Source organism: Oreochromis aureus, linkage group 23 (genome assembly GCF_013358895.1).
Source record: "Oreochromis aureus strain Israel breed Guangdong linkage group 23, ZZ_aureus, whole genome shotgun sequence".
Taxonomy (NCBI): domain Eukaryota; kingdom Metazoa; phylum Chordata; class Actinopteri; order Cichliformes; family Cichlidae; genus Oreochromis; species Oreochromis aureus.
The window spans coordinates 7,134,335-7,162,293 of NC_052963.1; the positions used below are offsets into that span (position 1 = coordinate 7,134,335).

At 40.5% G+C, this 27,959-nt stretch overlaps 1 protein-coding gene across 6 annotated transcripts; it reads left to right on the top strand.

The window, feature by feature from the left end:
• On the top strand, positions 1-27,375 carry gckr (glucokinase (hexokinase 4) regulator). 6 transcript variants are annotated; one of them, XM_039606273.1, is made up of 20 exons: positions 1-160; positions 16,160-16,309; positions 16,394-16,462; positions 16,552-16,620; positions 16,857-16,930; positions 17,208-17,274; positions 17,348-17,401; positions 17,572-17,666; positions 17,766-17,871; positions 17,989-18,107; positions 20,775-20,873; positions 20,993-21,090; positions 21,239-21,315; positions 23,042-23,138; positions 23,211-23,320; positions 24,947-25,030; positions 25,340-25,483; positions 25,782-25,916; positions 26,825-26,934; positions 27,235-27,375. In XM_039606273.1, the coding sequence occupies exons 1-20, from the start codon at positions 110-112 to the stop codon at positions 27,236-27,238; spliced, it is 1,812 nt and encodes a 603-aa protein (XP_039462207.1). In that variant the 5' UTR covers positions 1-109; the 3' UTR covers positions 27,239-27,375. The 6 variants fall into 6 exon arrangements, with proteins under 6 accessions (XP_039462207.1, XP_039462209.1, XP_039462208.1 ...); XM_039606275.1 differs by lacking the exon at positions 27,235-27,375 and having other exon boundaries at positions 25,785-25,916; positions 26,825-27,137; XM_039606274.1 differs by lacking the exon at positions 27,235-27,375 and having other exon boundaries at positions 25,343-25,483; positions 26,825-27,137.
• Positions 27,376-27,959: the final 584 nt, after the last annotated feature.

Below are 27,959 nucleotides of genomic sequence, written 5' to 3' on the forward strand. Positions count from 1 at the left end.
AAGATGAGGAAAGTTAAATCGGGTCCCGCCCACTTCCCCCTTTCGCTCGCAGTTTCTGTTTTCTCTACAAATCGTTACCAGTGACCATTTTTGCCAGATAAAGTGGACAATGGCAGGATTAGACTGGACTTATGGTGTTTCCACTTTACGTCAATGGGAAGTAAGTTTATAGAAATCGAGGGACTGTTTAGGGAAGTGAGCGATTTCTTTTCCAGCAAGGAGTTAGATGAGAAGATTAACACCGCTTTTGACAGTAAATATAGTGGTAAATATTTTGTATAGCTACAGACAGGATTTGGTTTGATACATTATTGTGCAAAAGTCTTGATTAGGGTTGCCAACTTTTAAACTATCAAATAATGGAGACTCTGGCGTGCACAGCCATGTGGGCATAGTGTAAATATGCACTGTGTGTTCATATTCGTACATTAAAAATACAGTAAATCTTTGGCATTCACTTTAATCAATACCTCATCTAAATCAATAAAGAAAAATGCAGTAAATGATGACAGAAATCACAAACGAGCAAAAAAAAAAAAAATCAAATCAAATGCTGCAAATAAAGGCATCAGTTTGCCAGGTTTCTATTGTACGGAGGCAAAACGGCGCCGTAATTTTACGAATCACGCATTACTCCTCATATATGGTGTTCGTGAGGGACCGTCACTAACTGGGCACAAACACTCGTCTGATACAATTGCAGTCAAATCAGATTTGATATTTGTAAGAGTGCCATCTGTTGCTCAGGAAATGACATTGCAGGTAAAGGCCAATATATGGGACATTAGAATAAGGATAGGAACCAATTTTGCTCATTATAGGGGATGTCCCGGCTAAAACGGGACAGTTGGCAACCCTAATCTGGATCCACATCTCATTTCTTTATGCAGTGCTGTAAAAAAAAGTAATTTTTTTTGTCCATTACACTTGGTTCAGATCATCAAACAAATTTCAATATCAGACAACCTAAGTAATATACAAAATGCAGTTTTTAAATTATGATTTCATTTATTTAACCTCTTCAGCCCCACGCCCCCGGCATTGGGGGCAAAAAAGGAGGAGATCACGTTTAATCGGTTATAACGCCGGTTGAGAAATATGAATCCAGACATGTGTGGTATCCACAGAAACCTCAGAATCTCAGCTAAAATGTCATATAAACCATTTCTACAACCACCAAACACACCGAAAACAAGCCGCGATTAAACGAGCAGTTATGTAAATGCGCAGAAGTTCGCTAAACACGCGAAACCGAACCAGAAATTCTTCACACTTCATATAACCGGTTAAAAATAGGCTGGTTAGCTTCCAGGGCTATCACTGACTGCACACAGCAAGTTTGACCACGATCAGACCAAAATTCACTGAATTAGCCGCAAAAGAAGACCACAAAAACACAGCTGCGCAAATGCGCTACCACAGAAATTGGCTTACCGAGCCGTTTTTCCGTCAACAACCTCCATTTTAGACCCACCTACAGACACGTGACTGGACAGACGCCACATGCAATAAATTTGGACACACGTGGGTTTTGGCATTACAACGTCTGATTGGTTGAAGTGACGTGAATGTGGCATCGTTACTTTGAATCTATTGGCTAAAACGATTAAAAAGAGGTGTCAATCATGCAAATTGACCAAAAGAAACCAAGGTTACAGCCCATCAGAATTTAAAGGACCAGAGGCCAATGAAGCGCACAGCAGAAAAGGGGCATTACATGTAAATGTGTGGTTAATTCTTCAAAAATATATTTTAAAATAAAGTATTTTTAGGCCTGTTAATAAAATTTATTAATTTCTGCTCTTTAATACCTAAAAAATTAACTGGCATGGTGTCCAATTGTGTGCCAAAATTGGACATTTTTACAACGTCTGGATATTCATATATTGACAGGGCTGTAGTTTTCACTGTTTTACTTTAGAAACACAAATCTTTGCATAGATTATGCTTATATGTTGGTTACTGGATTTCTGGAACCAAATATGATCTGAGCCATATTTTTAAAAGGGTTATATGCTAAAAATTACAAAAAAAAATTAGGCGAGAATAAAATCTACTTACTTTTTCTGTGTTCCAGTCTCAGTAACTTTGACACAGTAATATCTGCTTTAATATTTACACCTCTGATTAAATGTCCCAAGTGTTAGCTTCATTTTGATACCAAGATTGTAAGGACAGAGTTTGTAATTGCAGAGAAATAATCAATTTAATTTAGGCATTGCATTTTCGAGCAGGAAGCTCAGAAACCCCCTTGGGGCTGAAGAGGTTAAGAGGGAAAACATATCAAAACCTACTTGGTCATGTGTGAAAAAACAAACAAACTAATTACCTCCCCACATAGCTGGACTGGCCATTGGGCATACCAGGCATTTGCCTGGTGGGCCGCTCGTGATTTTTCATTTTTATGGGCCGATGGGGTTTTCTTTCTTTCTTTTTTCAACGGTATAAATGAATAGTGGTGTATTGGCCAGTTGGTCATCATGGATTGGGCTGGACCAATTACAGCCGAGGAGGTCGAACTTTAAAGTTGAGGTGAAAAGCAACGCGATTTGTCCTGATCAGCTGATCAATGATCAATGATCAGCTGATCGGCTTTTCTCTCTGAGTCAGAAAGAGCAAACCAGCGGAGGTCGCGTTAAACAACAGAAGCACCTTTAAATTTGATGAGCTGTTGTTAGAATTTATTTAATATTAATTTCTAGTATCAGCTGATGTTTGCTGGAGGGATGAAGGGTTGAAGGGAAGTTATGAACTGTTTCTGGGAGACAAATAACACCAGGATCCTTTTCTAAGTAGCTGACAGCTGGTAACTGTGCAGGGGCGGGTCTAGCAAAGTTTTGCCAGGGGGCCAGGTAGGGCATTAACAGGGAAAGGGGGGCACAAAAAACACGTTTCTTTCTTATTCTCATTTAAAATTTCTAGCTTTTAACAAATAATTATCTGAATCATACAACCAAAGTTTTCATCTGATGTCAAATGTACAGAAATCCATTATTGTACATAGTAATTTTTTTCAGGGTCCCAACATAATTTCTTCAGAAGTAAGTACTGCATATGATGCCAGTATTTTCCCACATTTTCTACATACTGTACCAGTACTGTGTGTAAAATACCATCAAAATTAAGTTTTGATGGTAAGTTTTGAGTGAGGAAGTTTTATTCTTTCTCACCTCTTTCTGTCTCCTTTCACTTTTTAAAGGTTGCCATGTTAGAAAACATATTTTGCCCTGCCATGCTGTTTATTGATGTGGTAAATAAATAGTTTATGAAAATATCACTAAATCTGTCATGTATTATTTTTAATATTCAGTAATGGTCATGTCTCACCTTTAGTCTTCTCTGTCTTAATTTCAAGTTTCCACGATATGTTGTAGATAGTTCAGGAGGTAAACCAAGCAGTCTTTGGGTTTCGGCTGAGTACTGTTTAGAATACCAGAATAGGGAGGATGGTGTAGGTTTAAGTTAAGTTCTAGATTGATACATATATACCAACAAGACAGTGTACATCACTGTGACAACGACGTTTGTTTTCATTCAAAGGCTTTATGGTTTTTCCCATAATACCTGGTGGGCCAGTCTCTAGTCAAAATGCCCGGGCTGATTTTTTGTCCCAGTCCAGCCCTGACTATGAACAAGTGTACAAATCATTTCCCCTCAAGTACATGGGCACTCTTAGATCCTTAAGATTGTTTTTAAGGTCCTCACGTGTACAGTTATATAAAAGAACTTGACACACATTCACTTTGCACACGACCAAAACTGAAGACATGTTGTGTCTAGACAATCGTCCTTGGTGCAAACACAGAGGAGTAAACTTACTGTGTACTGTTTTTTTTTTCAGCCAGCGTTCACTGAGGCATTTATGTGAAATTTAAGTGGATGAGCTTAGAAAATCCTTAAGTATCTGTTATTGCAGGGTATTTCACTACTCTCCAGCTCCTCCTAGGATAAGCAAATAGGATGCCAGAGAATTTAGCCAAGAACAATGTTGCTACAGTTAGTCAAAGCCAGCCTGCACCACTGAGCGCTTTTCATTTCCCTCAAGTCCCCCTAAAGTTATTGCTCCCTGATCTGTGCTGTAATGCAGCATCCATCCACTCTCTGCTTTTACAAATGGACACATAACATGGAAACAAACATGTCACATATGACCGCGCTGTACTTCAGAGACTGTGGGAAAAAACCTTGTCGTATGCAACGTGTAGAATTAAATAAATGCATAGGCCTGTTGTGTTCATGAGAACTTCCTGGACATACAGTAAGCCCAATGTGTCTAAGGCAGGACTGGATTGGGAAAAAAAATCAGCCCGGGCATTTTGACTAGAGAACGGCCCACCAGGTATTATAGGAAAAGCCATAAAGCCTTTGAGTGAAAACAAATGCTGTTGTGACAGTGATGTACACTGTCTTGTTGGTATATATGTATCAATCTAATAAACTTAAACCTACACCATCCTCCCTATTCTGGTATTTTAAACAGTACTTACCGGAAATATCAAACCACCTAATCAATAATTACATATACCTAACTAACAAGGTTGCCAACTCCCAGCAAAAAAATAGGGAACCACCCCCCACCCTCCGCCTCATGATGCTTAATCGACGTAATCGACTTTAATTTATTGCCAGGGTAAAACAAATGCACAGAAACCAATTATTTTTCTACAGTAATTAAATAGATTCAACATCTTTCTGCAACAGAATTGCAGACTGCGCACATGGTACCTTCCCAAAGGAAGAAGTACTATAGCTTATTAGGGCATATGGTAGACTTAATATTTACTATATACAATAATGAATTTTTATATATTTTACATCAGATGACCACTTTGGTTGTAAGATTCGATTGTATTTATTAAAACCTAGACATTTTAAGTAAGAATAGGAAAGAAAAGTATTTCTCTGTGCCCCCCTTTCCCTGTTAATGCCCTACCTGGCCCCCTGGCAAAACTTTGCTAGACCCTCCCCTGCATAGTTACCAGCTGTCAGCTACGTAGAAAAGGATCCTGGTGTTATTTGTCTCTCAGAAACAGTTCATAACTCTGATGATTCAGTAAGGACATCTCCTGGTTTCATCTTCATGTTTCCCTCTCACCAGATATCGGTTAGGATATCTGGTAAGAGGGAAACTGTGTTGACTGTGTGTTGACCAGCACCTTTGCGGCTGTGGCTCCAGCAAATGTCAGCTGATACTAGAAAGTCATATTAAATAAATTATAACAATAGCTTATCAAGCTTAAACGTGCTGCTGTTGTTTAGCTCGACATCCGCTGGTTTCGTCTTTCTGGCGCAAAGTGGGGAATAAACAAAGGACAGCAAAGCCGATCAGCTGATCATTGATCAGTTTCATGATTGAAGTAGCAACAGGAGATGGAGGGGGAGAGAATGAGAGAAGAAGAGGCAGCTATGCAGCGTAAAGACACACAATAACTCCAGCTTTGTGTCATTTTTTTAATTATTTTTGCTGAAGTTCGGGACAAATCGCGTTCCTTTACACCTAAATACGGAACTTTAAAGTTCGACCTCATCGGCTGTAATTGGTCCAGCCCAGAGTCGATCATGACCAATTGGCCAATCCACCATTTTTAATTGTTTATACCGTTACAAAAAAACTAACAAACAAAAAACCATCGGCCCACCGGGCGAATGCCCCGTATGCCCAATGGCCAGTCCAGCTATGGTTGCAGTTCTAGGGATGACTCTTTCTGAAGCCTCCAGCTGACTGTTTCCTCTCAGCTGTAAAAGGTTGATGATTTACAAAACAGACACCACGTCGTTTAAATAGATGAGGCTTAAAATAAGAGATACTTTACTCTCTGAACATTGTTCCTAGTTTCCATTCATCCATTTAGTTTACTCTGGTCTTAATCAAGATCTTAAGAAGAGATATTGTTAGAACCTAGAAAGAGGAGGAGCAATTCAGACTTTAAGTTTGGAATATGCATTGCTGGACAGAAGAAAGTTAAAAGCTTACAAGACAAGATGCTGAAACGTTACATACTGTGTATGTGTGTGTGTGTGTGTAAGAGAGAGACAGAGAGAGAGCTTGAGAGAAGCTGAGCTTTATTCAAAGTGATTTGAAACACACTGCAGCAATAAGGGCAAACTAGTGCACAGTTATGTTTACGTGAGCGTTATTTTGTATGCATTTGTACAGTTCGATAACTGTGAGAGTACATTGATAGCATTTAGCTCTAGTAACAGGCATTTGTACCAGTGAGCATGAAAAAGTAGGGGAAAGAACTAGTATGTAAGCACTGACTGGTACTGTACAGTGAGTGTGTGTGTGTGTGTGTGTCTGTGTGTGTCTGTGTGTGTTTTTATGCTCAAGTGTATGAATAAACGAGTCAGTTTTAAACAGTAGCAATTTAAACAGTAGAAGAGTAGCACTATATTTATATATATTTATAAAGAATTACAAACAACAATATTTGATGCTCAAATTAATTAATTAATATCCAGTTTATTTCCAATTAGTTCCGAATTCATCTTGAATTCTTATAGGTTTGTAGCTTGAACCTATTCGCTGGAACGCTGAAGGCAATGTAATTCCACAGCAAGCAAGACACGAGTAGGCAACATTCTTTATGTTTCACGTGCACGGGAGAGAACTGGACAGGCGCCGTTCCTTCGCTTGACCCCAGTTGCTCTCGTCCGCTCCCCCGTAACACTGCTCTTTTATTGTGGTTACATGAATATGCATAGGGTCATTAACATATGACCTCTTATATAGGTATACATGTGAACAAAGAATACCGTGTGTGTGTGTGTGTGTGTGTGTGTGTGTATCTGTGTGTGGGGGTCAAACTGTGACCCCAGGAAGACTCCCCAGAGCCGTCCATCTAAACAAAAGGCACTTAGCCTAAAACAGATATAGATACGTTTATCCTACCATAAAACAATAAGACAAGGTACGACCTCTCCCATGCTCCTAAAATGTGGGTGTGAAAGTCAGAGAGCTCTGGAATGCACACAAAGCTTGCAGACTATTAAGGATCAAACCTCTACCAAGCTACACCTAATTATAAAACTCTAAGAATATAAGTAGATATTTCTAAGCATAAATGACAATCACAATACAAATCTAACAAATTCAATTCAATTTTATTGATATAGCAGCAAATCACACCACCAGTCACTTCAAGGCTGTATGTATTATTGTAAGGTAGACCCTACAATAATACATACAGAGAACCCAACAATCATATGACCCCCATATGTATTATTGTAAGGTAGACCCTACAATAATACATACAGAGAACCCAACAATCATATGACCCCCTATGAGCAAGCACTTTGGCGACAGTGGGGAGGAAAAACTCCCTTTTAATAGGAAGAAACCTCCAGCAGAACCAGGCTCAGGGAGGGGCGGCCATCTGCTGCGACCGGTTGGGGTGAGAGAAGGAAGACAGTTGTTGTAGGTCTGATTGAAGGACTGATGTGATGGTAAGTTGACTGCTGCTCCACAGATTAATCAATGGAATTTAAGCCAAATTGTGCCTAATTTTAAGACCATATTCATTGGTTGTTTTTGTTGTTGTTATTATTTTGGGCTTTTTTTAAAAAAAAGAATTGCTAGCTTCCCTAGAGTTCTGGCAACCCCAACAATCAGATGATTGCTGAGAAAGCACAAGGTTTCATACCCCTGTGCTATTCATGTCAGTGCAGGGTGGTCTCCTAGAGAGGCCAGGGTTGAAAAAAGGGATGCTTCAGAACCTCCGAGGGTGTTATGCGCTGATTTGCATCCAAGGCCAACATCTGTTTGATTAGCCTGACAAATAATGGTTGGCCATTTTCAGGTCCTCGCCTTACCTTCAGTAGTTGTTCGAGGTCATCGAGACACTTAAGTTTTATATATCGAGTTTCCTTGGATTGATAATTTGTCTCGTATTGAAATTGTTCTTTGGTCTTAAATGTCCAGCGCTGTTCGTAGTAGTTATCTTTGATGAAATAGTAATGAGTGTACAAGCCAGACTCTAGAAGATGATCTGGTAGCTGACCCTGAGTTTCAATTATGAATTTCAAAACATCATAATCGTCTTGCCCAGGATAGAGAGGCACCCCTGTAGCAAGCTCCACAGCTACCAGCCCCAGAGCCCACATGTCAATTGCTTCATCATATGGAATGCCAAGCATAACCTCGGGTGCACAATAACCAACCGTCCCCACACGGTAACCAGGAATCAGTGCAGAAGCGGGACATGCGAGGCCAAAGTCTATAAGTTTGACTTTGATGGGAGACTCATGGCGATTCACAACCATTATGTTGGCAGGTTTGAGGTCAGCATGCACTATTCCCACAGAACCCAGGTGGAACAGAGCATTTGCGATCTGATGCAAAATTGGCCTGAGTTCTCTTATTGGGAGACCCTGGTTATTCCAGCCCCCTATGTAGTCCCACAGGCTTTGATCGAGGAGTTCAAAATTTAAACAAATACGCGCTCCATCGAGGAAATAGCCGTTCCATTCAACAATGTTGCACCTGTCTGGATCCAAGCGTCGCAGCTGCTCCAGGATGAAAATTTCATGTTTTGCCTGTTGCAGAATTTCAGGGTCGCTCTTGTTGACTTTAATAGCCACAATTTGGTTGTTTTTTGTATTGCGACACCTGGTTACAACACCAAAGCCTCCTTCTCCAAGGAAAGACTCTACCATGTGGTGATCTCCCAAAATGGTCCCTTCAGATATTTCAAGATCATCTTCAGAGGAAGATGGGTTGGCTGAGGTGTTGACGTGTCCTTTTGAGGAAATTCAACTGAGTTTTGGAAACTGCAGTTGAATTTTTGCGATCCTTGACTTTTCAGCTTGAAGGCTGCTGAGAGACCACAAGGTTTTCTCCCCCTGTGCTATTCATGTCAGTACAGGGGGCACTCCTTGAGAGGCCAGTGTTGAAAAAGGGATGCTTCAGAACCTCCGAGGGTGTTATGCGCTGATTTGCATCCAAGGCCAACATCTGTTTGATTAGCCTGACAAATAATGGTTGGCCATTTTCAGGTCCTCGCCTTACCTTCAGTAGTTGTTCGAGGTCATCGAGGCGCTTAAGTTTTATATATCGAGTTTCCTTGGATTGATAATTTGTCTCGTATTGAAATTGTTCTTTGGTCTTAAATGTCCAGCGCTGTTCGTAGTAGTTATCTTCGATGAAATAACAATCAGTGTACAAGCCAGACTCTAGAAGATGATCTGGTAGCTGACCCTGAGTTTCAATTATGAATTTCAAAACATCATAATCGTCTTCCCCAGGATAGAGAGGCACCCCTGTAGCAAGCTCCACAGCTACCAGCCCCAGAGCCCACATGTCAATTGCTTCATCATATGGAATGCCAAGCATAACCGGGTGCACAATAACCAACCGTCCCCACACGGTCACCAGGAATCAGTGCAGAAGCGGGACATGCGAGGCCAAAGTCTATAAGTTTGACTTTGATGGGAGACTCATGGCGATTCACAACCATTATGTTGGCAGGTTTGAGGTCAGCATGCACTATTCCCACAGAACCCAGGTGGAACAGAGCATTTGCGATCTGATGCAAAATTGGCCTGAGTTCTCTTATTGAGAGACCCTGGTTATTCCAGCCCCTATGTAGTCCCACAGGCTTTGATCGAGGAGTTCAAAATTTAAGCAAACACGCTCTCCATCGAGGAAATAGCCGTTCCATTCAACAATGTTGCACCTGTCTGGATCCAAGCGTCGCAGCTGCTCCAGGATGAAAATTTCATGTTTTGCCTGTTGCAGAATTTCAGGGTCGCTCTTGTTGACTTTAATAGCCACAATTTGGTTGTTTTTTGTATTGCGACACCTGGTTACAACACCGAAGCCTCCTTCTCCAAGGAAAGCCTCTACCACGTGGTGATCTCCCAAAATGGTCCCTTCAGATATTTCAAGATCATCTTCAGAGGGAGATGGGTTGGCTGAGGTGTTGACGTGTCCTTTTTGAGGATATTCAACTGAGTTTTGGAAACTGCAGTTGAATTTTTGCGATCCATGACTTTCCCAGCTTGAAGGCTGCTGAGAGACCACAAGGTTTTCTCCCCCTGTGCTATTCATGTCAGTACAGGGGGCACTCCTTGAGAGGCCAGTGTTGAAAAAGGGATGCTTCAGAACCTCCGAGGGTGTTATGCGCTGATTTGCATCCAAGGCCAACATCTGTTTGATTAGCCTGACAAATAATGGTTGGCCATTTTCAGGTCCTCGCCTTACCTTCAGTAGTTGTTCGAGGTCATCGAGACGCTTAAGTTTTATATATCGAGTTTCCTTGGATTGATAATTTGTCTCGTATTGAAATTGTTCTTTGGTCTTAAATGTCCAGCGCTGTTCGTAGTAGTTATCTTCGATGAAGTAGCAATTAGTGTACAAGCCAGACTCTAGAAGATGATCTGGTAGCTGACCCTGAGTTTCAATTATGAATTTCAAAACATCATAATCGTCTTCCCCAGGATAGAGAGGCACCCCTGTAGCAAGCTCCACAGCTACCAGCCCCAGAGCCCACATGTCAATTGCTTCATCATATGGAATACCAAGCATAACCTCGGGTGCACAATAACCAACCGTCCCCACACGGTAACCAGGACTCACTGCAGAAGCGGGACATGCGAGGCCAAAGTCTATAAGTTTGACTTTGACAGGAGACTCATGGCGATTCACAACCATTATGTTGGCAGGTTTGAGGTCAGCATGCACTATTCCCACAGAACCCAGGTGGAACAGAGCATTTGCGATCTGATGCAAAATTGGCCTGAGTTCTCTTATTGGGAGACCCTGGTTATTCCAGCCCCCTATGTAGTCCCACAGGCTTTGATCGAGGAGTTCAAAATTCAAGCAAATACGCTCTCCATCGAGGAAATAGCCGTTCCATTCAACAATGTTGCACCTGTCTGGATCCAAGCGTTGCAGCTGCTCCAGGATGAAAATTTCCTGTTTTGCCTGTTGCAGAATTTCAGGGTCGCTCTTGTTGACTTTAATAGCCACAATTTGGTTGTTTTTTGTATTGCGACACCTGGTTACAACACCAAAGCCTCCTTCTCCAAGGAAAGACTCTACCATGTGGTGATCTCCCAAAATGGTCCCTTCAGATATTTCAAGATCATCTTCAGAGGAAGATGGGTTGGCTGAGGTGTTGACATGTCCTTTTGAGGATATTCAACTGAGTTTTGGAAACTGCAGTTGAATTTTGCGATCCTTGACTTTTCCAGCTTGAAGGCTGCTGAGAGACCACAAGGTTTTCTCCCCTGTGCTATTCATGTCAGTACAGGGGCACTCCTTGAGAGGCCAGTGTTGAAAAGGGATGCTTCAGAACCTCCGAGGGTGTTATGCGCTGATTTGCATCCAAGGCCAACATCTGTTTGATTAGCCTGACAAATAATGGTTGGCCATTTTCAGGTCCTCGCCTTACCTTCAGTAGTTGTTCGAGGTCATCGAGACACTTAAGTTTTATATATCGAGTTTCCTTGGATTGATAATTTGTCTCGTATTGAAATTGTTCTTTGGTCTTAAATGTCCAGCGCTGTTCGTAGTAGTTATCTTCGATGAAGTAGCAATTAGTGTACAAGCCAGACTCTAGAAGATGATCTGGTAGCTGACCCTGAGTTTCAGTTATGAATTTCAAAACATCATAATCGTCTTCCCCAGGATAGAGAGGCACCCCTGTAGCAAGCTCCACAGCTACCAGCCCCAGAGACCACATGTCAATTGCTTCATCATATGGAGTGCCAAGCATAATCTCGGGTGCACAATAACCAATTGTCCCCACAGTACCACCAGTAATCACTGCAGAAGTGTTACATGCGATGCCAAAGTCTATAAGTTTGACTTTGACAGGAGACTCATGGCGATTCACAACCATTATGTTGGCAGGTTTGAGGTCACCATGCACTATTCCCACAGAACCCAGGTGGAACAGAGCATTTGCGATCTGATGCAAAATTGGCCTGAGTTCTCTTATTGGGAGACCCTGGTTATTCCAGCCCCCTATGTAGTCCCACAGGCTTTGATCGAGGAGTTCAAAATTTAAGCAAATACGCGCTCCATCGAGGAAATAGCCGTGCCATTCAACAATGTTGCACCTGTCTGGATCCAAGCGTTGCAGCTGCTCCAGGATGAAAATTTCCTGTTTTGCCTGTTGTAGAATTTCAGGGTCGCTCTTGTTGACTTTAATAGCCACAATTTGGTTGTTTTTGTATTATTGCGACACCTGGTTACAACACCGAAGCCTCCTTCTCCAAGGAAAGACTCTACCATGTGGTGATCTCCCAAAATGGTCCCTTCAGATATTTTACGCTCATCTGAGCCGAAGGATGGGTTGGCTGACATGGTGTAATGTGTCTGTTTGTTTTCTGAATTGGTTTAGAAACAAAACTGAACTTGTTTTGGTTTCTGTCAGAAAATGCTCTCAAAACTTCTCGAAAGGGTTTTAGTTGCTGTCAGGTCAATGTCAAGCCATAAAGTATAATAGGTGAGCGCTCCTATTTATGGGTTTTGGGATCAAAGCAAAGTTGCCACGTCAGGAAGGATCAAAGCAAAGTTACCGAATCACAAGGGATCGAGGCGTTCGAATATGTGCGCGCATGCGCACACACGTGGTTGTTTGTGTAATGTTGTTCACACTAAGAATTTTAAAAGGAAACTGACAGTTACAAAACTTTTTGTTCGTTTATTTGTATTTGGGGGGGTTTTGTTGTTGTTTTTTGCATACCATGTCAAGCTTTTCTGTATAAAGTAATGAAGAATCTTGGATTTTAATATTGTAGTTCGTGGATTTCGGATTTGGTGCTTAAAACTTCGTGAAACTGTAACCGTATTTCATTCACCACAAATAACTATCTGATTGAATAGTTTTCTTATCAGATAGAGAAATAAAACGAGTCGCAAAGTCTAAAAGCAACATTTCTCTGCCTGGGCTGCCTTGTACCTCTGCACGTCAGTCTGTTTCAATGTGTGACTAACGTGCCTGGAAGCATAGCTGGACTGGCCACATAGCTGGACTGGCCATCGGGCATCACCATCCCGATGGTAATTTTTCGTTTTTATGGGCTGATGGGGTTTTTTTTTCTTTTTTTTTTTTTTTTTTTTTTTTTCCCGTAACGGTATAAACACTGAAAGGTGGTGGATTGGCCAGATGCTGGGAGATGTGTAAAAATAACTCAATTGGCAGGAGGAGCAGAAACACGAGGCGGTGAACTGAACTTCAGGTAAGAAGTTATGACCTGCAGTCTATCTGGGTCAGATATAAACCAAGTTTAGGTGGAGTTTATTTTCGTTATGCTGACTTTTTACAGTCAGTCACAATAACTCGTACTGCGTGCTAGCTAGCATGACGGAGTTTATATACTGCTGGGCGGGTACTATGATTTTATTGATGCTGAACTTGTTTTATCTTATTTATAAGGTTAGTTATTAGAGTTTCCAACCGTCCCGTAAAAAACGGAATCGTCTCGTATTCAGAGAAAATATTGTGCGTTTCGTATTGAGGGGAAAACGAACACAGTTTGTCCCGGACTTCAGCTACAATGAAAAAGACACAAAGCTGGAGTTATTCTGTGTCTTTGCTGCACAGCTGCCTCTTCTCCTCTCATTCTCTCCCCCTCCATTAACAGGGAAAGGAGGGCACAAAGAAATACTTTTCTTTCTTATTCTCATTTAAAATGTCTAGCTTTTATTAAATAATTATCTGAATCTTACAACAAACGTTTTCATCTGATGTAAAATGTATAGAAATCCATTTTTGTACGTAGTAATTTTTTTTCAGGGTCCCATCGTAATTTCTTCAGAAGTAGCTAAGTACTGTATATGATGCCACTATTTTCCCACATTTTCTAGATTCTGTACCAGTACTGTGTAAAATGCCATCAAAAAGTCAATGAAGTTTTATTCTTTCTCACCTCTTTCTGTCTCCTTTCACTTTTTAAAGGTTGCCATGTTAGAAAAAATATTTTGCCCTGCCATGCTGTTTATTGATGTGGCAAATGAATGGTTTATGAAAATATATCTAAATCTGTCATCAGTAATCAGTAATGATCATGTCTCACCTCTAGTCTTCTCTGTCTTAATTTCAGGTTTTCACCACGTGTTGTAGATAGTTCAGGAGGTTAACTCGACCAAACAGTCTACTTTCGGGTACTGTTTAGAATACCAGAATAGGGAGGATGGTGTAGGTTTAAGTTTATTAGACTGATACATATATACCAACAAGACGGTGTACATCACTGTGACAACAGAGTTTGTTTTCATTCAAAGGCTTTATGGTTTTTCCTATAATACCTGGTGGGCCGGTCTCTAGTCAAAATGCCCGGGCCGATTTTTTTGTCCCAGTCCAGCCCTGCCTCCCCACCCCTTGTCAAATCATGAATTAACTGTGATTAACCACATTGTTTGGAAAGCTGAGTTCAGTTTCACTAGCAACACCCAGGCCTGATTACTGACAGACCTGATGAATCAAAAGTTCACTTAAACAGACAAACTGAAGAAGACACAATCTAAATAAAAAGCTGAGAAACAAAGTTACTGATCTCTATCAGTATAGAAAGGATTACCAAGCCGTTTTTAAAGCTTTGGGACTCTAGCCAACCACAGTGAGAGCCCTTATCCACAAAAACTTTGAACAGTAGTGAACCTTCCCAGGAGTGCCCAGTTGACCAAAATTACTCCAAGGGTGCATTGATGACTCATCCAGGAGATCATAAAAACCCAGACCAACATTTAAAGAACTGCAGGCCTAACTCAAAAATCAAGACTTCCAAACCAGTGAAAACCACTGCTGATCAAAAAGAGCACAAATGCTCGCCTCAAATTTACCCAAAAAAAAAAAAAAAACTTTTGGAAAAATATTCTGTGGACTGACGAGACAAATGCTGAACTTTTTGGAAGGTTTGGGTCCTCTTACATCAGGTGTAAAACTAACACAACATTTCATAAAGAGAACATCTTACTGAGATGTTATTGGTGGTGGTAGTGTGATGGTGTGGGATTGTTTTGCTGCTTCAGGACCTGGATGACTTGCTGTAATTGATGGAACCATGAATTCTGCTCTCTACCAGAAAATCCTGAAAGACAATGTCCAACCATCAGTTCATGGCCTGAGGCTCATCCACGCTTGGATCATGCAGCAAGACAATGATTTGAAGCCAAAGTATGGACTATTGAGATACTTTGGCATCACCTTAAATAGACCCGTGATGTTTAAAAAACCTCCAATGTGGCTGGATTAAAAAAAATCCGCAAAATGATGGAAAAGACTCATTGCCAGTTATCACAAATGCTTGATTGCAGTTCTTGCTGCCAAGGGTGATGCAACCAGTTACTAGATTTGGAGGGCACATTTATTTACACAGGGCAAGGTAGGTTTGGATGGCTTTATTCCATTAATTAATGAAATCTTCATTTAAAAACTACATTTTGCATTTAGTAGAGTTGTCTAATATTAAAATTTGTTTCATGACTTGAAACAAGTAAATGTGACAAATGTGGAAAATATAAGAAATCAAGGAAGGGGCAAATACTTTTTCACAGCACTGTAGGACAGAGTCAGATGAATAATTTGGCCATTTTACAATATTTATTCTAGCTAAGGTAACCAACCTTAAGTTCTTCCCATTTGGCTCATCCTTGCTTCATGTTAGCTACTTTATGCTAGCTAAAGTAGTTGACTGCTGGATCTTACTTGCTTCATCCATTTTATGCTAGCTCAGGTAAACATAGTTTGCTTCATGCCATCTATTTATTCTTGGTACGCAATAAACCGTATAAAAGATGGACCTAACTACTTGGTCACCTTTTTTAAAGTCATAAAAGTTATAAAAGTTATAAAAGTCCTGTTGTGAAGCTTAGTGATGAGAACTTTTACCGCCGCCATCTTGATGTTTGAAAACTGGATGTGACCAGCATGAGGCAGAAGTGATTGTGAAACTGCTAACAACTTATTAATCACAGGTTGTTAGTCAATGAGGATACCGTCACACTAAGACTGGCCGGCATGTATAAAATGAACATGTTTTATACACCATGAGCTGAAATGATTGATTTGAACTCATAAACTCATCAGAAGGGTCAAGGCAGAGGGCCATTTTTCTCATAGAGTTATACAAGCCTGAGGTCAGTCACAGCTATCGCGCCTTGGTGCTCCTTCAAGTCAGTTAGTCGTCAGTCTAATTTGTTGTTTCTTAGTCTGCAGATTATGAGCCTTCACTTCCTGTTTCAGAGAAGTCTAACCCCCTGACACGTGACATCGACCAAGCTTCGGCCTATAGCATTGTGAAGATGTTACAACTTTGTGATTCTCAGATGTTCCAGGAAGAGGCAGGAACGGCCTACCAGGTATATGAGTACTAGCCTTCATGATGGGAAAATGTATTCTCAAAATTTCCTTTTGAGAATTTCTTTCTTTAAATCTCATTTTAGAGGCTTTTGAGTGACCAAGTGGTGAAAACCTTAATGGAGGTTGCTAAAAGGGTGGCGGTCATAATTAAGGTGCCTTTTTTTTCCTCCCTCAATATTTGGATCTGTATTTGCGTCGGTCAGTCGGGCGTAAGCTATTGTGTCTTTTGTGTCTTTAACAGGATCCTCAGGAGAGCTGTGTTGTGATGAGCGGTTGTGGCACTTCTGGTCGGCTGGCTTTCCTGATCTCGGTAAAAGTTGTCCCGAAATACTCTCTGCGCCATTCAGGCCTCTGGAAAGCGTATCAGTTACTTGAACGTTCATAATGGAAAATCAAGTGCACAGTGAGCCAGAGCAGAATGAAACAGACCCTGCCAGTAATATGAGGAAAATGGCTCTTAATTAAATTATGTGATCAGATCTCTCTTGCTCATGGAAAAAAAAATGCTTCCTGTATTGTGTGTTTATTGTCTGTTTGTGTTGTTAGTCAGGCTTCAACAAAGCACTGAGTCAGCTGAACCAAAGTAAAGTGTATTCATACATCATTGCAGGAGGAGACAGGTGAGTTGGGGCTGTGTAAACAGAATATAACCAGCAGCAATTTGTTTGCTTGATTAAAATCCTGCAATTAACCTGACATATGCACACATACATGTTCTGGTATGAACTGTAGCTTTTGGTGGCTTTAGCAAACATTAGAAAGCTTTCAGCAAAAATAATAAAAGTGTAATTCTATGACTTAAGAGTCCAACTTTTCATTTTAGAAGAGCAAGAATGTGCTTTGTCTTTCCTTCTATGATTACATGCTGTCACCTTTCCTTTATGCTCATGTCCTCAGAGCTCTGCTTTCCTCCCAAGAGGCTCCTGAAGACGACCCCAGACTAGGCGTGCTCAGTCTGAAGAAGGTCAGGGACATCCTGGAGTGTGTGATTTGTGTTTTGTGAGAGCATTTTGACCACAGCATGTTGTTCTCTGCAGGTGTGTGAGGGAAAGAAGCGAGTCTTGTTCATTGGCATTTCCTGTGGACTGTCTGTAAGTCAGCCTCAGCTCTGAGGTCAGAGTTTGAATAGTGTATAGCAAATAAGGTTTACCTTGCTCATACCTGAGAAACAATTCAACCTGCAGGTAACTCGAGATCAACCTTTGAGTTTTGGTGTTCACAACTCTATAACTTCTTGTGTGTGCGATTTCTGCCCCCATAGGCTCCATTTGTGGCAGGGCAGCTGGATTTCTGCATGCAGCACCCTGAAGTCTACACGCCTGTGCTGGTTGGCTTCAACCCTGCACATCAGGCCAGGTACAGGACTTTAAATATTTGCAATGAATGTATGATATGTGATAAGTTGTGAATAACTATCCATTTTGTCTTTGAAACAAACTGTCTTTATGTATGTAGAGATGAGCCCATACAAGACTGTACCTTCACGTTTCACAGTGTGGTACAAAGGATGCAAGAACTTGCAAAAAGCCAGAAGGCCTTCCTCATTAACCCAGCAGTTGGGGTACTTGTACCTTTTGAACTTGATGTCCTACACATTACGGTCGATGTGCATTTATATTCAAAAAAGTAAGTGAGCGGTGTGTTTATGATTGGCTGGTGACTGTGTGTGTCTGTTCAGCCAGAAGCCATCAGTGGGTCCTCCAGGATGAAGGGAGGCAGTGCAACTAAGATTCTCCTGGAAGTTGCCTTCTCTGCTGCTCATGCTGCCACTTTCTCCAACACACCTATCACATATAAGTAAGCTGGAAGACATATGTCATGCGTCATATGCCATGTAATGTCATGAACATGCTAATTCTGTGCATGTTGCTGTTGCAAGTGTGCCACAAGACTGGATAAAGGTACAGTGGTCCCTCGTTTATCTTGGGAGTTACGTTCCTTAAATAACCCGCGATAGGTGAAATCCGCGACGTAACCATCTTTATTTTTTACAATTATTATAGATGTTTTAAGGCTGTAAAACCCCTCACTACACACTTTATACACTTTTCTCAGACAGGCGTGAACATTTTCACACTTTTCTCTTTTGTTTAAACACCCTCAAAGTTCAAACCTTCCTGGAAAAATAAGTCCAGTATTATAGAATGAAACCAAAGTCACCCGCAGCTGCCTTTGACGCTGCAAAACGTTTTTGTTGTGTTTGTTGGGGAGAAAACTTACAAACATACAGTACAGCACTTCAGAGTCACACTGCTAGCGATCAAAGATTTATGTAAATTTGACAAGCTGAACACATTCTGTACTGTACAGGAGACACGGCACGGAGGAGATTGATTGACAATGGTCTACAGCCAATCAGGGCGCAGAACACAATGCACTGTCAAAAAAAAAAAACAGCATGCAAAATTGCCCCCAAAAAATCAGCGAGTGAACCGCGTTATAGCGAGGGACCACTGTATACCTACTTCAAAGTGGCCTACAAGTGAGGATTTAGATGACAGTGCCACTGGTTCATATATCACCAGCTACATATTAAAGCCTTCCTTAGGCCTCGGGGCGTGGGGATGAACTGCCGTGTTTCTCATCTGCTAGAAATTCCTGAGTCTGTGTCATTTGTTTGACAGTTTATGTTTATGGAAGTTTCCTGTGTTGCATAGAAATTCTACTAAATGAAACATTAGATTTCGATCAAATACACAGACCACATAAATAACATACAGCGTGTAAGCTTTAAGTGAGCATACATTTTGGACTACGTGTAAGCACTGGGTTTCAATATGTTTAGGCCTAGTCCATCTAGTGCAGCGTTTCCCAACCTTTTGGAGCCACGGCACATATTTCACATTAGAAAAATCACACAGCACACCACCAAACAAAAATGTCACAAAAAACATATTGATAATTTTTCCCCTCACACCAGGCATAGTGGAATTGGCTCAGTTTGTCCCCAGTATACCTTTTTTGCTTTCTTCTGATCACCACTCATGCTAGGGCCTTCATCTGGGTCGGAGTTTTCTCCAGGGCCCAGGTCAGACTGGCTACTTTTTCTTTTCAAATATTTATCTATTGCTATTATGTGCTGCATCATCTCACTATTATGTAATTTCTTCTTCATCTTCTTCTGTTTTACTGTCAGGTGGCAACCCATTCATTTAGAGCAGGTAGTTGTACTGCCCTCTAGTGGAGGAGAATGTAATTGTTCTGCCCGTTATTCACGCCAGTCGCTTAGAGTAGCGGTCCCGAACCCCCAGGCCAGAGACTGGTCCGTGAGTCGTTTGGTACCGGGCAGTTTGATACCGGGCCGTGAGAGTCGAGGCTCGGGTGTGAAATTTATGGTTTTCAGGGTTTTTAGCGGTTTTTATCGTTATTTTGTTATCGTTTTTATTGCTAACTTGGTTTCCCTAGGTCTTTTCCTGTGTGTTATGAATAAATCTTCTTTTTTTTGTTAGCGCTACTGGTTTTATTTTGTTGTATTTGTCCGCGACACCTTAAAGGCCGGTCTGTGAAAATATTGTTGGACATAAACCGGTTGGTGGCGCAAAAAAGGTTGGGGACGGCTGGCTTAGAGTACTAATCAGGTGGAACCAGATAATCTTCCACACCTATGTGCCGCGGCACAGTGGTTGGGAAACACTTCTCTAGTGGACTATCCATAAACACACACCTAGGTATAAATAAACACTAGTCCATCTAGTGGACTAAGCCAGTAGGTAGATTAGGCTTAGACACATGCCTAGTTGACTTATTTCCTGCTTAAATAAAAGGATAATTTTTGCTGTAAATTCAGCCTTTGGTGTCTCTTCAGGCTCACCATCGTCTGAGTCTGAAAATGTAGCCAAAATACCTTAAATGTATACATTTAAAATATCCACTAGGGGGCGATCTGTGGATCCAAAAGACTTCATTTTTTCAAGTATTAGAGGATACATTTATAACCTATGATCCCTATTAGGGTCACGTCTTATGAATGGAAAATACACATAAATATAGAAGAGCTTTTGATATATAGATTTGTTTAATTACATATAAGAGCTTTGTCACAGTTTAGTAAATCAGATCATTTTTGATTGATTGATACTGATTGGAAGACTATATAAGACCAGCTAAACCAAAATAGTTTCATAATAAAAAGACAGAATGTACAGTTACTTCTGGGTCTCCATCATAACCACACTTTACTCACAATAACTCACATTGTGTGCTTGTCAGTTGCATGTATCAATTCAGTATCTGCTCATGTTCTCATAACCCACCATAAATGTATTGAACTGTCCTTGAAGCTGAGATCACGAGCAAGTTGAGAATAAGCAGAAAAGCTGTTATGTGTATTGGAGGACACCACAGCGTGTTTTATTGGGTTTTGCTGACCTCTAGAGGTCATTACAGAAAAGAGAATCTGTTTGGCATGATGATAGACACAGAAAAATCTGCGCTCTGTGCTTTGTTTTTGTGTCTGTTCAATAGTGGCGTTCTGGAGCACATGAAAGCATATGAGAGAACTCTGGATGTCACGTACTCTCAGACTGACGGCATCACTGCTCTGGTGGAGGCAGCGGGACAGAGGTAGAACATTTCATCCGACACCTTCAACTGACGCCTCGAAATTCACTGACAAAAAAAACGGAGTATGTTGATTTATAGCAGCACACTGGTTCTAGCTGTTAAGTCTGGCTGTGTTTCAGTTTGCGGTGCAGCAGGCACGTGTATTACCTGGGCTGGGGTTCGCTGGCTTTGCTGGGCCTCATTGATGCCAGTGAGTGTACCCCCACATTTGGTGCAGGTAAGTGCAGTGCAATGTCCTCATTAGGAGCCAAACTACACTGCCATAAAGAAAATGTCTTTTTTTCTTTTTGTTTCGCATCGCAACTAGTGATGAAAACTATGTGTGTGTGTGTGTGTGTGTGTGTGTGTGTGTGTGTGTGGCACAGACTATGAAGATGTTCGAGGCTTCATCAGCGGAGGATACAGAGAGCTGAATAACAATGACGGCCCCTTAACTTCACTGGTGTGTGAAAGAAAACAATGTAATGACATCTGTTTAGACAAAAGATGAACGATTAAGTAATTACTGCATCAAATCTTTCATTTCACACAATGATCAGTAAATTCACAGTGAAGTGCACAGATTCTTTTTCTACAGAAATCCTGCCACTACCAGCTGACTGCAAGCATGGAGATTTCTGTTCTAACATGTCTGTGGGTTTGAAACAAGGCCACACAAAGTAATAACATGTCTGAAATCCTGTAAAATCCAATTAACATTAACATCCAGGTCTTGTTGTGCACCATGTAATGACACATCTGTCTCTGCAGAGTGTGACTTAAACTAGAGCAGGATTAGAGTAAAATACACGCTGCTGTATCTGCTCAATGTTCCTTAATCTTTTTCTTTTAATTATACTGCTTGTTGGTGTTAATTAGATTTTCGTATCAGTGTCGGTAGGACTTACAGGGCACTCTATCAGTCATTTAGACATAAAATTACATGTTTGCTCCAGCATTCACCTGTTTCAGGGTAGGGATTATATGAATGTTGAACAGAGAACCATATCTAGGTCCCCAGTTAGGATTCATTCTACATAGATTAGCTGACTAAAATACAACCACTTCTTTGTGTCCCCCTCGGAGTAGGATGAAAATAATGGGAAAAAATGAGCAAGATTAATGTAGAAAACAGAAAAATAACATATCTATTAAAGCATTACAGCTAGCAAGCGCATGTTGAGGTGCCTATTGCCACAAATTTAGCTAGCAGGTAGTACAAAGGGCTATTGTCACTGACTAGTTCTGACTTACTCTTGATTTCCTAGCATCCCAGCCTCAGCGGATCCCCAGGTAGTATTTCGTCTTACAAGACCGAACTTGTGGCTCCAGATTTTTTTCTACTGACATTTATGACCAAGTCACCAAGTCATAAATGTGTATTAGCAAAATAATCTGAATACAAGGAACATAGCCAAACTTAGCCTGCATCATCTGAGATCCTTCTACACATTTAACTGGTAAATGTGATATAGCATACTGCTACAGTTTTGCAAACTGTGTGAATCATTAAGTCTTATTAAAGGACCCAAAATCCAAGATACAGGAGGCAAGGAGGCAGTCTAAGAGAACGAAAGTTGAATTCAATTTATTTTATTTCAGTTTAAAGGGCCAAATCACAAAAACAGTCACCTCAGGGTGGTTTATATTGTAAGGTAAAGACCCTACACTAATACAGAGAAAAACCCGAAATGAGGGAAAAGGGAGGAAGTCAAATTTCCTTAAATAGATAAAGATTAACCTTGAACAAATAAATACTAAGACATGACAGTGACAGACATGGATAACACAGAGAGAACCAAAAACTAGAATACATACTAAAATCATAAAAAAGATTCAAAGTCTCTACAAACAAAAAACCCCCAAAGTTCTCTGAAGTGTAAAAACAGTAAAACTGAAACTCAAATATTAACTAAGAATACAAACCCCCCAAAACAGTGGAACCATGGCACGCCTCGGTGAACAGCTTTCCACAGCTGTTATTGCTGCACGCCACTTTGCAACCCACCTCCAGCCCAGCTCCACATCTTTTGTCATCGTTGCCCGTTCTATTCTGTGCTGAGGTCACGCTGCCCTTTGCTTTCCTTATAAACACGTGACAGAGCAGAGAGATGCTAATATCAGTCTTCTTCTTCTTCAGTGGTCCTGGCTATACCATAGTTTTCTCTGAAACTATGTCTTTCCTGTAGGGCCCCAAGTTCTCCATAGCACATGAGGACTTCCTACATCTGATCCTGCCGTGTCTTACTGATAAGGACACTGTGCTGCTAATCTACACGCACCCCGGTGAGACGGTGCTTTGTTTGTAACTTGGATTTTTTCCGGAGCAGCAAGTGTTTTGACAGCCTCTCTCCACAGATGATGCCACTGAAGTGGGGAACATGGCCCGCAGAGTGAGAGAAAAGACGCCCAACCTCCATGCTGTTCATCACCAGGCTGATGGAGACACAGCAGCTTCTTTACAACAAGTAGATGTCTGAAGTTTTGGAACTGCAATATTATGGTCTGATCTTTATGGAGTCACAATTAGAGACAGAAAGGATCTAGCTAAACTAATAACACACAAACTACACTATTATTCTCAATGCTAAACATAAAGCTTGCACATGTTCAGCCCAAACTAAGTGTCATTTTAAAAATTAAGCTCTGTTTTTCATTTTGGCAGTGACTTGACAATCACTCAACCTACAGTGAGGTCAAGTGTTCACACGTTAATCTTGAATCTTGTTTCACACACAGTGCTGACTGAGGGATTTTACAAACATGCACACTGCTGTGCGCACTGCATGTATGAACACCTGTTCAAGGTTTAACTGCATTGCTTTGACATTAGGCATGAGCCAAGATGTTGTAAGACCTTCTTTAGCATAACAACCTCCATCACATTTCTGCTTATGTAGCAGACCTACAAAACTATTTCAGTTCATCAGTATTTTGGCATTTAAAAATATGAATTTTCTTCTTTCATTAACCATTTTGTTTCAAGTTATTGACTGCTGCACTCAAAGTCCTCTTTAAACTATGTTTATAGACTGTCAAATCAGTTGTTCCCTTAGTAATTGCAGGTTTTCCATGCCCTGAGGTATCACAACAAATTTTTTCTCATCTGTCAACGGAACAACATCCCAAAGTGCTCTATTGCAAACTTGGGATGTGCCAGTGACAGTTGTTGTTAGAGGCATTATGTGTTCAGGTTCTCTTTCCTTTCCATTTCCAATTTGGGAACATCTGAGGAACACCTGGATGAAATTTCAGTACATCTCTACACTTTGATCTCAAACCTGTACTTTAACCTTGAATGTCTCAGGAGTTCCTTGAGGGAATGTTTTGGAGGTTTTAGACAAATACAGCTGTGGTCAGAGGTTTACATCCACTCATCATGTTCATGGATGTCATGGTCCTTTTAGCCTTTTAATGATTTATTTTAAATGTTCTTTTTCCTGGGCAGAATGATTGCACAGCAAACATCTTTGATGAAAAAGCAAAGACAAGAACTGAGTCAAAAGTATACATATGAGCTTAAATATCAACATACATTCACTTAAATATTTTAACAGCTGCTGCCGAAGGTTCTAAAGTGTCTTTCAACTTGACAAGACCAAGGCCTATCAACTTCTCGTTAGTGATCATGATGGACTACAACTGGTAGTTTCTCTTTCCCGGTGTAAAAAAGATTAGTTTAACAGCACTAATCTGCTGTGCTGTCAGGTCTGTGGTAGGAAATCTACCAGTTTAAATGAACTCTATGAATTCTGCCTGGAAGCCTGATCAAATATTAAGCCCGAATCGTGCCAGAAGCTTGCTGATGGTTACTGGTCGTGGTTCAGCTTACTGTGGGACATTAGTGGGTTTGTATTGTATACAAACGTCTAAGTTCTTCCAGCCTGAACCATGAGTGATCATGAATGTGTCTGGGTATAGTGTAGTCAGATGGTGTCTGGCTATAATTGTGACTTATATGAAGATCAGATAACATATTAGCATTAACTGATACAAAAATCAAGGTTCACAAACCTTTATAGCAACTGTACTTGGGTATTAATGTGGGTATTAATGGTGTATTAGCCAGCTATTGATTTATCTTTTCTTTGCAGGATGACATCAAAAAACTGTGTTTATCTACCCTAAAGATAACTTGGCCTCGAGAAACACTTGCTTCAGGGACCTTGCAGCATATGGTAGAGTATACACACACACTTTGACACACATTAGCCCAACAACTCACTGAAGCATGAGAAATAATATAATGTTAAATGCTCTGCCATTATTGTTCTGCCACCTTCTTTCCTTAGAGATGTTTGCACCCATATAAAGAGATAAATACAGTGGATGGAGGGAGTGTAAAAAAAACTCATCTTTATTGATTCTCAATTTTTCGTGCTTCTGTAGATCTTATTTTGGATGGCAGGTTATTTTCTTTAATGTTTCCTCTCACTGTGGTTTTTATAAATGCAGGAGAAGGAAAATCAATAACTTTTCTGTGTCAGCAGCGGGAGCTGTCCACCAAGCTGGTGCTGAACGCTGTGAGCACTGGAGCTCACGTCTTAAAGGGGAAGATATACCAGAACCACATGATTGACCTGCAGGTCACCAATACTAAACTGTACCGCAGGGCCACGCGTTTACTCCAGGTACTGTGATGTAAAACGCTAACAAAGCTTAAACACTGCATTACAGGGTGTACTGTTTGTGGTCCATCCTTTTCATCATTATTGACTATTTTCACAATATGCCTTTTTTTTAGTCTTATACCATAACTAGTAACCAATAAACAACATGATGGGAACCCACAGGGCAAAGTGTTTTTGTTTTTTTTAATAAGTCCGTCTTCTGACTTTTCTTCCTGTTTATGTGCAGCACATTCAGCAAAGAAGATTCTAACTTACTAGAACTTAGAGGTAAATTAAGGCTAAATCATTCTATTTTCAGAAGCTTTCTGCATGTCCAGAGGAAAACTGTGAGGAAGCTCTTTTAAAGGCAATCTACCGAGTAGACATGCTGACAGTGGAGATGACATCCTCTGACATCACCACACACACGTGCTTTGCCAGAAACAGCACCAAGGTAAAGAGATGGTGTGCATGTTGCTGACAGATCCGTACCAGAAACCCGATTTAAAAAAGGTTTCTTCCTGTCATTACCTCTTTCAGTTATGGGTAAGTGCTTTAAAAAGCTTTACAGACATATGTTGAAACACATTTTAGAATTTAAAAATAACCGTTTTTTAAAATAATAATATTATTTTGACACTCGTGAAATTAGCCTATAGCTGTGAAAACTACTATATTGCTGTTCATGTGTTCTGTGTAATATGTTGGAGGTTTTTATCAAAGTCCTTATAATGAAGAGGATCTCAGGATGAGGGAAGGCATTCGTCGCAATTTGTTGCTTCGCTATATGTTCAGCCTGTGATAGTTTTCTCTTGGGATTGCATCGCATTCACTTTTACTCATTTTGCTCCATTTCAGAGGGGAAGTGCCAACTGCTGTGGCACTCCTCATCTCTTTGCTTGATTTTGCTCGTCGTCAGATTGTCCATTGATCCAAAGATGCTTGTGACATAGAAGAAAGTTTAGAAGTTAACTTCTTCTTCCCCTCACCCCCAACCAATCACAGCTGATTGCTGCCCCTTCCTGTGTCTGGTTCTGCTGCAAGTTTCTTCCTGTTAAAAGGGAGTTTTTCCTTCCCACTGTCGCTGAGTGCTTGCTCATAGGGGTTTTGTCTGACTGTTGTTGTTTTCTCTGTATTATTGTAGGGTATTTAACTGATAATATAAAGCGCTTTATATTGTTGTTGTGATTTAGCGGTATATAAATAAAAGTGAATTAAACTGAGTAAATGACTTTATGTAGAATGACCCAAATGGTTGAAAAAAATCTGGTTTCTGGTATGGATTGGGTCATCACATAAAGAGCTGAATGACTGAAGAGAGAGGAACTAAACGGCTGTATCATGTTGTCTCCCTCTTTTTAGGTGGTCCCTCTGGCTTTGGTCATTTTACTTACCAGTTGGTCACTCATGGAGGCGGAGTCACATTTGAAGCAGCAGCCAATTGTTAGGGAAGCTGTGGCTCAGTGGATGTGGTAACTGAGGCTGTTAAGCTAAAATCTTACATACAAATCACACAGATGCTATTTGAGCACTTTTATCTCACTCCTAAATGAACATACTTCTATTCTAATTTAATGTGATTGAAATGAAATAAGTAAATAAATAAAAAGCTAATGAAAGTTTCAGCCTTTTTGACTCAAGTTCATTAAAATATGTTAGAAAGCCTGACACTCCATGTTCTGTAACCGTTTTCTGGAGTTGAAAGGCTCAGCAGGATCTGTCCGTGTGATGTAAGTCAACCTCAATCCCTCTTTTGCTCAACTCACTCACAGGTAGGGGATTAGTGTGATGTATGTGTGAGTGAGTATCTTGAGAGAGAGGTTGAACAGCTTTGGAACTCCACTGGAGGAGAGCCAAACACAGCGTGGAAGCCCAGAGAGAAGGCAGTCCCAAGAAGATGAAGTGCACATCAGGTCTGGATCAGAAAGCATTAGGACACAATTCTCAGCATTTCTGTTTGCCACCTATAAAATCACTGTGATTTTACTTCATAAACCATTTATTACTTAAACTGCTGACTGTTTGATTTTGTAGCATGATGTTAAGAAGTGCAGGAAAAAATGCAAGTAAAGGACCTGAGATCTTTGCACTCTATTATGTGTAAGACTAAAGCTGGGAAGTGATTAGCTTAATCCATAAATCCATATGGAAAAGATATATATAAATCTTATAAAGTTTGTATCTGTCTTGTGTGAAACTTGTATGAAAAGCATACAAGAGTGAAAACAGATATAAGATCCCCTGAAAAATTATACAAATAAAACTTGTATGTTTTGGATACTTACTAAAACAATATATGAAAGTAATGAGAAAGTGGCCACTTTCATGATTAAATCATATAAGCCTTATATGATTCACTATATGAAGTAGGCCACATCTTATGCAAGTCTTTTATAAGTTTTTTCTATTTCTTTTCTATATGGGAAAACCTGAAAGTAGAAGGAAACATCTTGTTCTCTCTCATTTCTTTTGTTTTGATCTATACACAGAAACAAAT

Excerpts from the sequence above, each read along its gene's own strand:
- gckr (XM_039606273.1), top strand. The coding sequence starts at position 110 with ATGGCAGGATTAGACTGGACTTATGGTGTTTCCACTTTACGTCAATGG. Across the intron at positions 16,310-16,393 it reads AGGCAGGAACGGCCTACCAG|AGGCTTTTGAGTGACCAAGT; the intron begins GTATATGAGTAC and ends ATCTCATTTTAG. Across the intron at positions 25,031-25,339 it reads CAGGGACCTTGCAGCATATG|CAGCGGGAGCTGTCCACCAA; the intron begins GTAGAGTATACA and ends TTTCTGTGTCAG.